Below are 17,487 nucleotides of genomic sequence, written 5' to 3'. Positions count from 1 at the left end.
TCCTTCCAGGTATTTATGAATATATCAAGCAACAGTCCTGAGTAATTTCGCTGGTAACCTTCCCTTATTATAAAGTAAATAGTTTATTCTTTCCTTTGGTTACTTCTAAGCAGTTAACCCATAAGCCCAACAAACCCGTAACTGTTCAGTTTTTACAAAGTCTTCAAAAAAGAATCTCAGAAGCATTCTTCTGAAAAATTCCAGCAGTTCTGTGTTATCAGACTAATCGCATGAATAAGGATTAACAATGAATCCTTCATGAAAATGAGACCTGTGAGACACAACTACCTTTATGAAAGCATGCACGAGCCCCTTTCTTTATGTTTACTCACACAAATAAGTTCTGTTTTGTTACGGTTATCAACCCCATCCAACCACTCCAGGAGATCCAGACATTCCTGAAAAAATTCATTTACAGTAGCCATCCCATGTTAGGGAAGGAGTAGAATAAAAGGGGTCTCCATTCCCCTGTGCACTGCGGCCTCTACCATATACAGCACAGTCCTTCAAAAGCAGCCCCTAGTGTGTCAGCAAGGTCAGAAAAACAGCAAGCACACAAGCACTCTCTCATTTCAATGCCCCACTGAGTTTCTGTTCAGATGATTAACACTGTCAAAATTCTTAATGATATCATGAAAGACTCAAAAGAATACCACCCATCACTAGTCCACATTTCCTTCCTTGATCTACTTTTAAAGAAGTTAGCTTCATATTTTCTACCTTGCACTGGCAAGGCAGCACTTCATTTAATGCTTTAGTTTGCATGGGACAACAGCACAAGAGCTAGATAATCAAAAATCATTTAAAGTTCAAACCATACACCATGGTTTCATGGTTAAATTCCTCTGGAATTCTTCAGCATATACTACCAGACATGGCTGTACAACAGTTATTCTGCTGATGGATTTACTCCTTACTGAAATTTAAAATGACAGTTCCCTGGAATCAAAGAAAGTTCTGGGGAGAAGTGTCTTAAGCCCTTCTCTGACAAAAAGCAATGCAATTAGTTCCCTTAGTTTTTGCTACATGATCTGACTTTTCCTGGGTGCCCTTCCACATCTCTCTCTGAGCCCTAGTGACTCTGGAAAGTTTCTTGCTTCCAATGTGCAAGGTTTTCAGGTTTTAATGTGGTTAGCAAACCAGTTCTCAAACCCTCTGTCTTAACAGACTTCTATTTTGTTTGCTCTTTCCAGTTCTCCTTAACGCAACAGCTTCTGCTTCTCAGAGAACATCATCTTCCTGGTCTATGTCCTTCTGGAGAAGAATCAATGCTACCTTCACAGTCAGCATACGACACCACCACCAGCTTAATACAGCATTTTCAAGCATTTTTCCCTTTGGCTTCCTCCTGAAGAAGCTTCTCAAAACTATAATGTTTTTTTAAAATTTAATGTTACTGTAGTTTATATTTTTCTAAACATCTTTGCTCAAACAAGGTTATTGGAACACAGTCACAAAAGCAGCGCTGATATACATAAAACAAGATTCTGTATGCTGCTCAGGACTCATCTCGGAGCAACTTCTCTACTACCTGAAGGAATAACTTCATGTCTGAAAAACCAGATCACAAGGGGATATTCACCCAGCCAGTACAGGGATAGTTTTCAGTTAAGTATTTTGCCCATGTAGCCTCTATGATCTTCATAAACACTTGTTACTTCTTAAGTCAGGACTGTGATAGTATCTTAATCATTAGGAACAGAATTTCAATTTGCAGCACGTGATGTATATGCAGATCTAAGTAACATCTTAACTCTTGTTTTTTAAAAAACAAACTTCCTTCAACATATAGCATGAGTCCATTTTCTCAGTCTCCTTCTGGCTTCATAAAGAACTTGGGCTCCCACAGCATCCCAGCACCTAGCTATCTCGTATCACATTTTAAGATGCCTATTATACTACTTTCCTAGCAAACACAGGCATTTTAAGTGACTTTTTCACAAGCCAGTTTCACTACATTTATAGAAGCACTGGGAACAAAGCTTGGTGAAATAACTGTACTCTTAATGCAAAGATTAGAATGCAGGGATGCAGAAGAGAGGCTATTTGTACTTGCCACACTATTCAGCTTGCTAATTTTAACAACATTAGTGAATGGTAGGTTGCTCCAGGCTATTGCTAAGCACAGTAAACATCCACTGCTTACAGCCTGAACTATGCAACAGAATTGACACCTTTTGTTTACCAAAAATTTATCCCTTTTACTGTTTTAGGAAAGGCAGACACTTCTAGTCTTCAGGTTAAAATAATACTCAGGAGACATTCTCAGACTTCTGTAATGTTTTTCCTTAAGGCAGGTTTCTAAGAAAGGAGATCATTTACTTTACTCATCACTTACTGTATTTACAGCTATCATTACATACAACATTGACTTGTTACTTCAAGGGCTAACTTCAATGCAGTGAAATGAAATTCTCAAAACAGCATCAACAAACTACAAGGTGAGTAAAAAGCTACAGAGACTTTGTTCCCTCAAGTAAGCATCCTGTTTCTTTTCAACATCATGTCTACACTACTAAGCACATTAATTTATTCTAAAGGAACAGATAGAAACATGACTGCATCATTTATGTAGTACAACTGATTCTTTTTAAAAACATACTCATTCTAGTAAGTAAAGAATATTTTTCTAACTGAAAAGTCTAGCACTTTTCAAAAAAGCCGAGAATCCTTACAAAAGGAAAGAATAGATGCCACAGTTAAAGCAGGTGGGTGTAACACTAGGGGTGAGTAGAAAAGGGAAGCAAAGAAATGGAGAGGCATAGGCAGCATTTCAACAGAAGCTTTGTTGAAATAAAGGTTACAAATAACAGGGTATGTTCTTTCAATGAAGTATGAACTCTGAAACGTGCCTGAGGACTTCACTGCCTCAAGATTAAATGGTGAAAGGCCCAGCAGCCACTGTACGTAGTTCAGAAATCCCTTGAACTATACCTTCACCTACAACTACTGCAAAGCGCCATTGCATTATCATGGAAATGCAGGTGAAATCTTACACTACAACAATCAAATGCATTCAATACTTGGAATCAGTGTTACAGTCTAAAACTCAGGAACACTGTTTAGTGAAATAAAGGAGAATATATATGATTGAAAGCAATAGTATATTCTGATACACACTTTTTCCAATGTGATCTAAGATTAAGACATCTGCAAAAGTAGCAAAAATAGAACTATGACCAAGAAAAGGAGAAATTCTTCCCTTCCCTCCCCACTCACAACAGCCATCAGGTGCCTTTACTTTTTTATACCAGTCCTCCTCACTACCAGTAACACTCAGGTAACAGTACTCTATGCCCTATGCAATGTTCTAGCCTTACAGCTGAGAGAAACTATGAAAACACAGTGCTATGTTCACAGACTGTACTGCTACACCAAATCAGTTTCATATTACTACATAACTCAGACAGCAATTATCTTTGTCACTGTAACCGTATGGAAGGCAGCAAACTCAGAGTGGCAGAATAAAAATAAAATCTCAGCTATACAGAACTTATGAATCAGAGCTGTGAATGTTTCACAGGTAGGTACCCTAAATACTACATTCAAATAAGAATCGAGCTTACTTTGCAAGTTAGCTACTAAGGAGAGAATGGAAGAAAAAAAGTACTTTTGTTCTCATCCACAGAACAAAAAGAGTAGTTTATAAAATACATTGTACCTCTTCCACAAGAGATCATGTTGTTCTTATTTCCTGTCTAAGCTTTCTCTTTGCCCCACACACAAGTCAGAGCCAGTCCAAATTTTAGATTGAGGTTCTTCCCAATTAAATTTTACCTCTTAGGAGCACTTTGACAGTTCACACACTCGAGAAACTAAGCTTGTTGGACTGATTTACACTGCAAATTTCCAGACTTAAGTAACCCAATTTGTTTGCATTTTGGAAGAGAAAAAGAATCAAAAACTGATCTATTTTTGCAAAGTATGTCAATCCAATAAAACCCAACCAATTACTTTATTAGTGGCTGGATGTACTTTGAAAAAGACGCATTATAAAAATCTAGAAAAGAAACTGATATATACCTCCAAGTTAATACATGGCAAAATAGATCCGCTACATAAGCTTCTGAATAGCTGTACATTACTCCTGACTTTGGGTGCTGGACTTCACCACACTACCAAGAAAACATCACATAATTATTTTGTTGCTTCAGTGAAGGAGCATACCATATGTTAAACCTTGGAACTGAATCAGCAAGCTTGCTATGCCAATAAATAGAACCGCTAAACACTGAAATTCCTGTCTTAATACTATTCTTTTCCAAATGCCCAAAGTTAGCAAGTGATTAACATCCCAGACAAGTCAGAAAGGTTGCAACAGCAGAAACACATTAGTGATGAGAGACTAATTATGCCCATGTAGATCAGGTATGCATTACACCAGGTTAGCCACTGAAACATTTAAGAGAAGCAACTCTTGACATGATCTCAAGCAGCAGAGTCTAATTCAAAATGCATCCGTCAAAGCACCACTAGCAGCAAACCCTGCACATTCAAAGTAGAAAAGCCCTTTCTGGATTTAAGTACTGCTGCAGTTCACCATACAAAAGAGGAAGCTTCTTAATTTAAGAATCTCAACCAAAAGAATAAGGTGTTTCAGAGACTATTAAAGATATCACACTGGTTGTTCAGCAAAAGCAGGCATCACTAATCACATTTTAGGGAAAAAAAGAGCTTCTACTACCTTGTCACAGGATTCCATCAGAAGATATCTTCAGAAACCCTGAAGTCATGTACAAAACAGGAAAAGAGGATTGGAAGATTAAGGATATCAAGAAGGATTATGAGGAACAACTTAATGAGATGCAAACATATGCTTGAGAAAGGATAACATAGCTCAGGAGCCCAAAAACCTGCTTCTTTTAAGTGAATTAAGTGATCAGAACAGAGAAAGTTAAGTGATCACAATGCATGACAAAAAGAAGCTGAGGGGGAGGGGGTCTTTTTTTTCTTTTTTAATGCCTCAGAGGTTTCCCTGATCCCTAACTATACAGGAAGAACTTGTCCCAAGCCAACTTTTTAGTAGAAAATACTTCACAGCAAAATCTGTTCCTGGCAATTTGGTATTCACCAAAAGCAGCACTCACTTGATACTGCATCTGTATCAGAAGAACATCAAGCAGCAATCTTTCTTTTTAATTTAAAAGCATTAGTTTTGACATTCATAATAGTCAAACTAGTCAAAAGTAGAATCCACGCAACACATGCATAGTTATGACTATATCAAGATGTCAACATAGCTTTCATAAATGGAAGTAGTGCCTTAAAGAAAACCACTAGGAATTATTTGCAAGAATCAGTGAACCACAAAGGAAATTGTTATCTACCTGGATTTCCAAATGGCATTTGATAATGGTCCCACATGTCCTTATGAAGGCTTACAAACAAACTAAGCTGACATGGGATGAGGGGGAAGACCTTCATGTAGATAAAGAACTGTTTTAAACAGAAAACAAGCAGCTGGAACTCTTAGCTTCCATATTAAAGGAAGGTCACCAGTGAAGCCCCGAAGTGCCCTATGCTAGTCAGCATCCTCATAAGTGATCTGGCAAGGGGACAAATAGTAAAGCAGAAAAGTCTGAGGCTGCAAGGTTATCTAGAATAAGCCAGCTTAAGAACTGCAGATGGACATTAAAATACAGACTGCACAATGAAGTAGCAGGCAGAATTTCAGATAGGATAAATATAAGCACAACAGAGGCATATGAGAAGATCCTATCTTTACAAAGATGCAATGAGGGGCTCTGCACCAGCTCTAACACTGAGAATCAAGATCTTGAAATAAGAATTCTGTTAAAAGGTCTGTTCAATACTCAGTAGCCAAAAAGAACAGGCAAGTCCCATGTTAGTAATCAGGAAGCAAAGTACAAGATAGAACAAGATAGCCCAAGATGTAGGAATACTGTGACGCTATCACACACAGGTCTGGTTCGTCCAAGTCCCAAAGATAAAACAGAAGTGTAAAGCATACAGAGGTGATAAACACCTAGAGGCAGGCAACAGCTTCAATAGGAGTGATTAAATAGACTAGAAAACAGACAACTGTCAGGTGATTCTACTTTTCCCTTACCTCTTTCAAGTCAGCTGCAAAGAACACTCATGGACTGCCTCATTAATGCACAGACCCATGGCTGGCAGCAGCTACAGCCTCAGGACAAAAAAACCTGGATCTTTACATAATGCATAGCTTAACTGAGGAACACCTTGCCACAGGACACTGCTGATGGCAGCAACTCATACCAGCTCAAGATGAGATAAAAAATTCATACATAAAATCCACAACAAGCTTAACAATGCACATCCTGTAGCCCAGGTAGTCAGAGAACCATAGATGACTGAAATCTGAGAGATTATTCCAGGAAATATCACCACAGGCTCATGTTGATATATTCTTCTCCCAACATTTGGCACTGGCTTCTAATGGTCTCACCCAGTACAGCTGTTGATGTTCTTAGTGCCAATTATCTCTACTGCCAAAGCCTAACAACTGCAAAAAGCATCATGAAGCTGATGCCAGATTAAACTGCTCCAAACATGTCCCATTCTCCGTTATACACAGATGTGAGCACCTGTCATGCAAAGCCTTCTCATGTTTTACTACTGTAGCTCAGCCTTTCTGACCTCTAGTACTATGTTCTCTCTCAAATCTACTGCTGACAAAATATTCCTTTTATTCCATTACCGAAAACATCAGTCTCTAACTCTACACTAGGCATCCACTTTACAAGGAAACTTTGAGCTTCACCTACTCCAGTCAACTTAGCCGGCCGCAAAAAGAGATGTTCTGTTCTTTTGACAATTCATCCAGCAGCTACCCTTGAACTCTGCTGCGTACCAACCTTTAGGCATGAAAACAATCTGTTCAACCACATCCTGATGCTCTCTCAAGTCTCTCTCTAGACATTTACTACAACTAAAAGGCAACCACTCCCACCCTCCTCCTTGCATACTGCCTAGTTCTGCCCTGATCCTAAAGCCAGATGAAACAAGAACTGAGTGTACACTGCCAGCACTGCCTGCCTCTTACATTAATGCCTTCACTACAGGTATCCACCTAACATTGCAGATAACAGACATTAATGACTTAACAGATGAAGCATAGCCCATTGTGTTGATTCTTTATTAGAAGGTATTAGAGCAAGACAACACTGTTAAGTACAGGGAGGAGCTAGAATACCACCTTTAGGAATCCCTTAAAGCCCTCAAAAGGGCTGGACACCCCAGTGCAGACAGTAAAGGCTTCACAGAGTTTCCAAAGTCTGCATTTTTTCAGCTCAGCCAAAGCACAAGAAAATAAAATTTGCAAAAGGAACTGACAATGTCACATCCCTACACATTAATTTCCATTGTCCAGCTCTGACAGCAGCATAAGAAGCAAGGGTTGACAAACATGGAACTAGAGCTATGGAAGGTCCTGAATGCAATGTGTTTTTAATAGCACATTGCACAAAACTCAGTAATTGAATTTATCTTGGTCACCGAAGTTCAGCAATATAAAAGCAAAAAAACCCAGTAAGACTGGAATTAGAAACACTTCAGCATACAGGTGAAGAAAAACAAAACCCAGTATAGACTTAGTATATAGTAACACCACCACATCTGAGTAGCTAGAGCAATCAATCTCTGGACATCACTTGTGGTAAACAGTATCCTTCAGCTGCAAACTGGTGAACGCTGAAGCAAGTCTTCTGGAGAAGCATCGTCATAAGCTTACCTTGCTTATGAGAACCCACCCCAAGTATCTGCTGTGGTCACCAGACAACGCTGGCCTGAATCCCCCTTCAGCCTAACCAAATGTGCTTGCGCCCTTGTGCTCTACAACACAACTTTTGCGTCATTATCAAGAGACAGTTAAAGACAACAGGTCTGGAGGGGAAAAATGAATGCAGTAAATCATCAGGTGCTATCCAGTGCTAATTAGTCTGGGCAGAGCACCATTCCAAAGTATCATAACACTTCTGGTATCCACACTAATCCTCAACAAGCTAGTTCTGTTGTCTCTGCACAGCACTGCAATGTACCAAGCATATGCACCAAGTATTTCAGCACCAATCTCATTCAACATCTACAACTAATCTGAAAAAGTTAGTTGAAAGTATTAAGCAGAACAGGCTCATATTATTAAAAATGCCTTAATTCTTTACTTACTTTGTTAAATTCATATTAAGAAGCAGAAGAATTAAATCAGATACTGATCAGAAGCAATTAGCTACACCTTAAGACAAAGTGCCCTATTAGCTGTGTACCCAAGCAGTGCAAACCTAGCAGTAGTCTCCTTAGCAAAAAGTTTAGAATAGCGTGATTCCATATTTTGAAATAAAATTCCAGCACTTTTAAACTCTCTAGATGTTAAACTAGTCAGATATATTTAAAATACTGACTTTACAGAAACAGAAGGTTTACTTTGATGTACAAAGAAGGCAGACTAAGATGCTAAAAGTAGTTTAAAGCCACTCGAGAGGACACTTTACAGCAGCAAGAAACCACATGTAGTTCTGAACATCAGTCATAGTAGTTTGAGCTAACCTTATAATATTAAAGGACACTTATCTGCATCACATCTGAAACCAATCATTTTGTCACCTCTGCTGTGCTGTGCTCCTAACCTAAACCCAGGCATTTAACACTTTACACTGTTGCTATATTAATCAATCTGTTGAAGCACTGGAATAAATATGGCTTCATTCACTTCACTCCTTACCTTCCAAAAATCTGGAAAAAGATGACGCAGGTCAATATAGGGCATCCTAAAGCATAGCTTTAGCATGAAATCTAATCAAGCATGGCTATTCACACTTGTGTTTTACGAGAGGGAGAATTTCCTTTACAACACAACAATTGGCATGCTACTGTCAGAAGGTGGTAAAAGCAATAGGTGGGAGTCCACTAGAAAAAAGGAATGCTGTACATAGAACTAAACACAGACTTTACAACATAAAGCTTTCCTAAATGTCACCACACCTACCATCACAAAGCCACTGAACACGATCCATTTGAAAAAAAATGGTGATGACTTGCACTGCTACAGACCCTCTCCAGCTCTGAATGAGAAAGCGGAGACAGCACAGTACTATTTCAAAGCATGCAGGCATTTCATCCAAAGTAGTACTGCACCCTGGGGTAGGGCAAAAGAGATTACCCTTCTTAGTCTGTTACCAAAAGACGCTATAGTAACACTGTGAGCTATTGCGTATCACTTGGAAATTGTAGAAAAACATTCTGCAGAGAACGATATTCACGGCAGAGTAAGCTCTGACATTCATGTATAATACGAGCACAAGAGCACCAATGATCAAGTCCTTCTTCCTATAATCTACGTCCACAGCAGACTGCAACTGAAGGTTGTAAGGATCACATTTTTTGACAATTGCGTACACCAGTTTGACACCACTGAAGATGCTCTGTCAATCGACCATCACAGTTACAGAAGCGATGCTTCAGGACTGGGCTGGCAGTTCAAAGTAACACCAGGCAATGAATCAGGAACATAAAGGATTCAGATGAAACTTCTGTAGGGATCTGTTTCCACCCCAGTCTTTTTGGTGCATTTTTATTTGAGAAGCCAAATAATACACCAGCCTGGCTTCAGGAAAACGAAGTTAAATTCACCAGTAGTCAGGAATTACTGCAGAAGATAGACACCTAAAAGCACTCCATGAGTGACAATACTTTTGTTATTTCAATCATGCAAGTACTTCATACGAAAATTTTCTAACACCAAACAGAAAATTGTTTTAGATTACACGCTTGTCTGGGATTCACCTTGGGTAACAGAACTCAAAGTTTAAGGCAGAAACTGCTCCTCATATGTAAGTCTATGGTCTCAACTTCCATGCTCTCCTTCAGCACTAGTTCCCTGCTACTCTAAGGAAAGCTATGACATTTGTACAGTTTTGTGAAGCTTAATGATTTGACAAATTAATCATGAGCCAGTCTGGAACTATGGGATCACACATGCTGTAGTTACCGGTGTCCCACCCCTACTGTCAGGTCTCACTGTAGTAATACAGATCCTTGACAGAAGGACAGAAGATCAGGAAACACAGCTTCCACTTTCAAAGATATTTAGCCAAGAACTTGTCATTAACTCATCAGCAAAAGAACAACCTGCATTACGGAACTGAATAGTGCAACTGAAGCTTGGCTAAACAATTTACTTGTGTATGGATTCTCTACAAACTTATACTTGAAAAGTGGCATAACCTTTATTAAAGGAAAGCCAACAGAAAAGGGCAGAAGATGGAAGGGCATGTGATTGGCATAGGTGCTGCTGCCTAACAACAAGAGGACAGTACCTGCAGTGCCTGGATTCAATTCCCAGGTTTGCCATAGACCTGCTGGGTGACCTCAGGCAACTCTCTCATCCGCCTGCCTGGAGATCTACCTCAGTGACATGGACCTGTCTTACACAGATAAATTATTAACTCAGTGTTCTACTGCATCTCTATGGAAATTAAATAAAACAAATAAGTTCAGACTATTTTTAAGATAATATCGGAATTTTAGACATACATCTTATTAGTACAGCACCCAAAGCTCCTAGCATATGACACCTATTAAACATCCAAATCTTAGCTTGCTGGAAGCCATTTTCATTTTTGGTGTCAGTTTGGAATTAAAAAGTAGTAGTCACAAGTCTTGTCCTCCCCAGGAGAGGCAATGGTTTGCAAAAACAGAACTTTAAAATCATCTTTTAATACTTCTGGATAACTTCAACTTACTCAATGCCTGACAGTACCACCCAGAACAGAAGACGCTGTCCTTAAGTTAAATATCTCACTTAAATTTCTCCAGCTCTGAAAGTTTACCCTGTTATTTTTATTTCCCTCTACAAGCATGCAGCGCCTTTACTCCATGGGCATCCAAGGGTCTTGGATTTTAGGAGTTCCAAGAAACTATTTTTGAAGTGACATCAGAAATCTGCTATGGTCAATCAGTGCAGCTAGCACTTTTGCCATGAATAAAATAATCTTAACATTAGAAAGCAACATTTCCCCTTGACTGAGTGAAATTTGACAGCTGAAATATAGAAACCTCACGAAGAACCCCAGAGGTGCTTTGTTCAAGTTTAGTCCCTTCTACATGCTGGTCGGACCAAAGTGAATACTCAGCCTTACCAACTATCCACTTATATGAGAAAGTTACGGCTACAGGATAGGATAAGCTTGGTAAAAGCATTCTCTTTAGAAAGCCAAGATTTTACTTCCGATATTGGCTGGCTCAATCTACTCTAGAGATAGAACATATCCCTCAAAAACATTCTAAGACCACATTGACTTTCATGCTCATTTCAGCCAGAATTGGGCACTTCCCTTTCAACTGATGTCCCTAACGCTCCCCAAAGTACCCCGTCTGCTACAGCCCAAGCAGAAGCGCTTAAAAATTAGTGCAAGAGTCTTCTTCGAGCTCCTCTGAGCTGAAGCCTTCCACTTCCCCCTTGCAATCGGAATCCGACCCCTGGGAGCTTTGTCGAGCGTCCCCCACCCACGGTGGCTTTAATTACCCTAGGTGCCCTTTGATAGCGGCCTGGTGACTTCACCTCTCGACCTACTGCAAGGCCCAGGGCTCCCGGGCCCCGCCTGCACCGCTGCTTCGGCCAGGAGCCACCCAGCCGGCACAGACCAAGGGGATGCACCGAAGAACACGGTTCTGCGCCCGCCACCCCCTACCATCGGCCTCGCTGCCGCAGCCGGCTCCGGAGGAGCCCGCCTGAGCCCGACCTCCCCGCCCCCGCGCCCGCAGGAGAGGCGGCCGAGGTCCCCCTTGCCTCTCGGGCCGCAGCAGCCCCCGGGGCCCCGGCTGCTCACCCCTGGACGCCCGGGCTGTATTTCCTGGTCTTCCAGGGTGTGCCGGGGCTCTGCAGCGCTGGCGGGGGCGGCTGCCGCTGCTGGTGGGGGGAGCTGTTGACGGCGAGGCCTCGGCTGCCGGAGAGCAGGTAATTCATCCCATAGGTGCTGGCTTTATTCTCCCGTTTCCTGCGGCCCGGGTGGTACTGGTGCTGCTGGGGCGACGCCGGCGGCGGCGGGTGGGGGCTGCGCGCCAGGTGCGGGGGCTGGTGGTGCCCGTTCACGCCGTTCACTTTGTTCTCGTGGAAGTTAAAAAACTCCCCGGGTCCGGCCCCGCTGCCCAGCAGCCCGGGAGGAGCCACCGCCGCCGCCCGGGGGCCGCAGGAGGAAGAGGAGGAGCCGCCGCCTCCGCCGCCGCTGCACGATCCCGAGGAGGAGAAGCCGGGGCTCTCGGTGCCGGACTCCACCGACGAGCAGGAGGACGAGGAAGAGACGGAGGGCGACTTCTGCAGCCGCCGCCCTCCCTCGCCGCCGCCGCCGTTCACCGCCGCGGGGCCGGCGGTGGCAGCGGGAACCAGTCCGGCCAGCAAGGCCGGAGGGGAAGGCGAAGGCGAAGGCGGCGAGGAAGAGGAGCAGCAGGCGCCGCCGCCGGGCGCCCCGAGCCGCACGCAGCTGTGGCCGCGGGGCGGGGAGGCGGCGGCGGCCGAGTCCAGCGCCGGGGAGTTAAGGCAGAGGTAGTGCGGGAAGCTGGCGCCGCCCCGGCCCCCCACGCCCTGCGAGGTCTCCCAGATCTGCATCCACAGCGCATTCGCGGGGCCTTTCTGCTCGGGCTGGATCCAGGCCACGCGGGGATCCATCCACGCCCGCCCGCCTCCGACCCTCACGGCCCGGCCAGAGCGCCGCGCCGCCGCCCGCTCACCGCCCGCCGCGCACTCCCTCGCCTCAGCGCGCCGGGCCCGGCAGCGGCGCTAGACGCGGGCCGGCAGCAGCGGCATGTGTCGCGGGGGGGCAGGGCGGGCGGGGAGGGGGGCAGAGCCGGGCGAGGCCGGGCGAGCGCGGCTCGGGAGGAGCGGAGGCGGCGCAAAACTGTACCCGGCCCGGCGCTGCCCGGAGCGCTCCGCTCGCCGTTCCAATGTGGCGTCCCCCTCGCCAGGGCCAGAAGCGGCTCCGCGCATGCCCCGCAGATTTTAAACCTTCACCGGAGACGGCCGCCCTGGCAACCGCACATGCGCGCTGGCCGCCCCGCGGGGAGGGGAGGCGGGAGGGCGCCGGGAGGCTCCCCCCGCCCCGCCGCGCTCGCCCCTGCGCGCCTGCGCGCCCGGAGGAGGTCGGGAGCGCTCGGCAGCGCTCGGGCGGGACGGAGGGGGCTCGGCGTCCTCCGCGCCTGCGCCGAGCGGCCCCGCTTCAGCCGCCGCTGCGCCCGGCGGGGCCGCGCTGGCCGCCCTGCCGTTGGCGGCGGTGTTCCACAGGCACCGCGTTGTCTCCTCGGTGCCGGGTCTTGTCCCTTCGGAGGGGGGCCGCCCGGCTCCCACGGAGAGAGGAGGGTGAATTCTGAGGGGGAGTTGCGAGCAGAGGCGGGCCCGCCCGCCTCCAGCGGGGCCGAGCGGCCGGCGGCGCGGGGGCTGACCCCTGCGGGGAAGGGGAGGCCCAGAAGCGGGCGGGCAGGAGCGCACGGTTCGCGGGCAAGGGCAGGCTCTCCCGCTGGTCTCCCTAGCACCAAGGAAGCACCGCCAAGTACCACGTTAACACTGGGGACTCTAGGGTTTTATTGGGCTTGAGTCTCAGGGGGTCAGCGCCCGTTCCAGGGGGTGTCTCTGTAATGGAGGGGTTCCGTGTGCAGGGATCGCTGGGTAAAATGCATATGGCTGCTGGAGTGGGGTCGAATGCGGATGCACTGTGTTTCTTCCGTGGTCTAAAGATCGGCTCTGACAGGGAGCCTTGCAGAATGATGTTCATAACTGTGCTCTTTCTAATCCAGTGGTTTGGCCTTTTCCTTGAGCAGCTTCAGCACGGGTATGGATCAAGTGTCCTCTCCCCGGGGTACCCCCAGAGTCTCCAGTGGTCCAGGAATCGCCAGTCAGTTGGATACAGTCCTTACCTGACTGCAGAACAGCAGACAGAAGGGTTGTACGTGCATAATGACAAACACTATCGGGGAATCCCAGTTACAACAGCCCTCCGATGCAGTTGCGCAGTACATCCTAGGTGATCTAACAACTTACTGCCACAGAAGAGGAGAAAATAATAATAATAATAATCCTGCTGCTCCCTTTCCCTGCTCCCTTGCACAAGCCCTGATATTGATCATTGGACCAATTTAACTTGTTAATTCAGCGGAAAACTGCACTGGGAAGAAAAGTAATTGTTTTCAGCAGTTCATTCTGAATGAGCTTACTTTGTGATCAGAGCTGGCACTAAGGCAGGGGTGGAGGGAGGATGAGAGAACAGGACTGTCATTTGTTAGCAGAGGGCGGTTGTATTTGATGCCGCTGTATTCTCTAACTATACCCTTAGACTTCAGAGCAAGAGAAACTGATTTGAGGGTGACAGCCTAATGTTTATTCTTGGAAGTCACTTAGCAAGAGCGAGTCATTCATTTGTTTTTGTTAAGAAACAGATCTGTTTTCAGGAATAACAGCCAAACTACACATAAAAGTACACAATAAGCTAACCAAAACCAAACCACATGAAAGAGACGTTAAGCTTGTCTCATATAAAAGCATGTTCGCCAGAATTTCCACCTGATGAAACCAAAGCGCCCTTCTAACTTGCGTGGTCAACTCGGTAAACAGATCTTCAGCACAGATTTCAGCCGCTTCAGTTACTGATAGCAGTCCTTGGTTTTACAGTCCATCTTCCCAAAGGATTTTGGTTATTTTTGTTTTGTTTTGCTTTTAACTGAACTTAAATGGAGACAACCAACCACGTCCCTCAACTCTGTTCTTTTCATATAAATGCCATAAGAAATAAACCACAGAATTACCCTGTCTCTTTCTTCTTTTAGCCCTGAATACTTTGCATTCTTGCCTCTATCATGGCTCAGGTTCAGCAAGGAGAGGCGAGGATCAGCAGTATTTCCACAAGCCTAGCAGGTTTGGTGTGCTGGTGGTTAGAATGGTTGCTTTGTAGATCCACTTTGAAATACTGAGAAGGCTGAGGAGGCCACAGAGCCCAGATCTCAACCTTTTTGGTTTCATGTTCTGACTTTTCACACAACAGGTGAAGATCATCTTCAAGCTGCTGAGTTAAAAATCTTAATAAAGAAGTACTGATCAGTGTTTTGGAAAAAAAAAAAAAGACAGACACAAGAACCGATGTTATGGAGGTAATTTCAACCTCTGCAATTTCATGACCTGTTTTCTTTATTCCCTTCCCCGCCCTGCTGCCGTCTTTTAAAAGTCAGCGCTTTCAAGAGGGACTGATTTCCCACTTTGACTTTGCTAAAATTATCTCTAACTTCATTGTGAGGTCTAAGTGGTAGAGACCACTGCCTTGTAAGAGGCAATAATTCAAAAGCAGCTTTTGATTGAGGAGAGACACGGTATTCCTGAGACTCACCAATCCCAACGCTGTCTTGGAAGGGGCCAGACTGTTTCCTGAAGTAGCTACCGTCTTCTCAGAAGGGGTTGCCTCTTGCTGACTTAAACTGTGTTCCTGTAGACAGAATTTCTGAAGCTACGATGGTGCTTTGTCAGTTCTTTCTATGGGGTCAAGGCAGCAAATACTGTGTGAGTGTAATAGAGGGCATGGGATGGAAGTTTTGGGTACAACCTACTCAGGGGTCCGCATTTTAAGAACATGGAGAAGAAGGAAGTTTCCTCTGAGAAATCTCTAAGCAATGGTTTGTTAATATGCCAGTTCACTCATGTATCCCATGATTCATCGAAGCTTCCAGCAAGTCAGTGAAATATCTCTGCAGAAAAGGAGACGTTACATGGTTCCTTCATAAGTGTGTATAATATGAGGAAATAGCAACCAATGGCCTGTTGTGGGACAAGGACAAGAAAAATTACCGTCTTCTAACATCAGCTCTTAGTCTTCTCTTTTTCTAGCATCTCATTAAGAAATCTAGATAAAGCATGTTTCCAATCTTGTCTCCTTAAAGTGAGAATTTCCCTCTAAAGGTAGTAAGTGAGAATTTCCTTTGCAAGGATTGATTTTTTTAAAAAACTGGTTGGTTTTAATTCAGTTGTTCTTTACTGAATGAAACTACTCGCTGAAGGTAAGACTCTCGAAAAGTTTGAAAGTCAAATATAGTTTTGATCGTCAGAAAAATTTGCTTTCTTTTCAAACGAGCTTCCTTCCCACTGGTGAACTTGTGAGGACACAGATAATGAAAAGATCGTAACCTCAGCAGACACAATGCCTTGTTTGCCGTGAGGAAGTTCAAATGCTTGATTCAGATAATGAATGTCATATTAAAATTCCTCATACTAGCATTGCCTGTTTTATGCCAGTAACACAATGTCCTACTCTTTTTTCGTGACTTCAGTTTCTTTAACTTTGTATTTAACTAAGTATTTAACTTTGAAGTTATAGAACTGATGACTAAAATGTAGTCTCATTACTTCTGAGGTCATTTAATTAATCTGTTATAAAGTGTTTTAATCTGGCTCGTTGTCACAGAGAACACAACCACAGCTCCCTCTTGGATGAAGATTATATTTCAGTTTCAGCTTCAGCCAAATACGTCTTTGATTTGGCAACAGTGACAGCGCTGGAGTCTTTGGTAACCTTGTAGTTGATGACTTTGACATCCTGATGACTGCAATTCGAATTCTGTGAATAGTTCATATGTTTTGGTAAATAATGGCAATTGAGTTGAATACCTAAGTGGGATATATACAGGGCAGTGTTGCCCAATGCTTGCTATTAATCTATTTTTTTTAATGAACCCTCTGAACTCATTAACGCAGATAAAGGCAGGCAGTGTCTCACACCTTTAATATGGCTGAGTTTACACCCCTGGAAATGATGAGATGCAAATACAGCATAAGCATGTGATGCAACCTTAGTTCTGTTCTCTGAAGCTGGGAATTGCCACGGATGTGATTCCACCAGGGCAACACAGCAGCTGAGAGGTGACCGACAGGTTCTCCAACAGTTCACACTCTCTGGGACATCTTCAGGATTTTGTCCCATGTGACCTTCATTCTGGTCACCCACAATCTCACCGCGAGCTTCTGATGCATCACCTCCGTCATGCTCGCCAGCTCTGATCTCCTTCTTCATAGCCTTTGTGGCCCGTAGGATGGATGGAGAAGGCACAGAGAGTAGGGTTCAGCAGTATATCTGACCAGACTAGTATCTGCTGAAGGCGGGAAGAGAAAAGAACTGAACAAACCACAGTCTTGAGCTGGATGAGGGTGTGAAAGAAAGGCTATCCAGCCAAGGAGGTGCATCTCTAACAAGTGACCTTCAGAGTGTGCTAGTCACCAGGAGACAGTGTTGGGGAGGAGGTAAAGGGAGAGTGTCCTTAGCTGCATTCTTGTCACATTTTTTTCAGTAAATACCTCCCTGGACAGGAGAGCAGAGACAGTTTTCATCTCTCAAATGGGGCTGATCACAATGGGGAAATGAGTAGAAATCCAGAGTTTCTGGTTCTTACAAGGCATGATTTGGAGCATTCTTGCAATCTGTCCTCTGGAAACATGGGCTTTTACCTTCTTCAAAATGGCTTCTGTCTGCTGTTAAAGAAGGC

General features: G+C 44.3%; 1 protein-coding gene across 7 annotated transcripts in view; it reads right to left on the bottom strand.

The window, feature by feature from the left end:
• Positions 1 to 13,273, bottom strand: part of TENT4A (terminal nucleotidyltransferase 4A) — a 67,223-nt gene extending 53,950 nt beyond the window's left edge. For 3 of the 7 annotated variants that reach the window (XM_087760354.1, XM_087760346.1, XM_087760363.1), the window contains exon 1: positions 11,808 to 13,272. In XM_087760354.1, the coding sequence (XP_087616480.1) occupies positions 11,808 to 12,643 (836 nt within the window). In that variant the 5' untranslated portion in view covers positions 12,644 to 13,272. Of the gene's footprint in view, positions 1 to 11,807 lie in introns of all 7 variants that reach the window. The other 4 variants (XM_087760320.1, XM_087760335.1, XM_087760310.1 and 1 more) reach the window with 4 other exon arrangements.
• Between the last annotated feature and the right edge of the window lie 4,214 nt (positions 13,274 to 17,487).

This window comes from Nipponia nippon, unplaced genomic scaffold, assembly GCF_047370975.1.
Source record: "Nipponia nippon isolate SJK-2023a ecotype South Korea unplaced genomic scaffold, ASM4737097v1 scaffold_1, whole genome shotgun sequence".
Classification (NCBI taxonomy): domain Eukaryota; kingdom Metazoa; phylum Chordata; class Aves; order Pelecaniformes; family Threskiornithidae; genus Nipponia; species Nipponia nippon.
The sequence above is the reverse complement of the archived record's forward strand: the minus strand, read 5'-3'. Positions and strand labels throughout refer to the sequence as shown.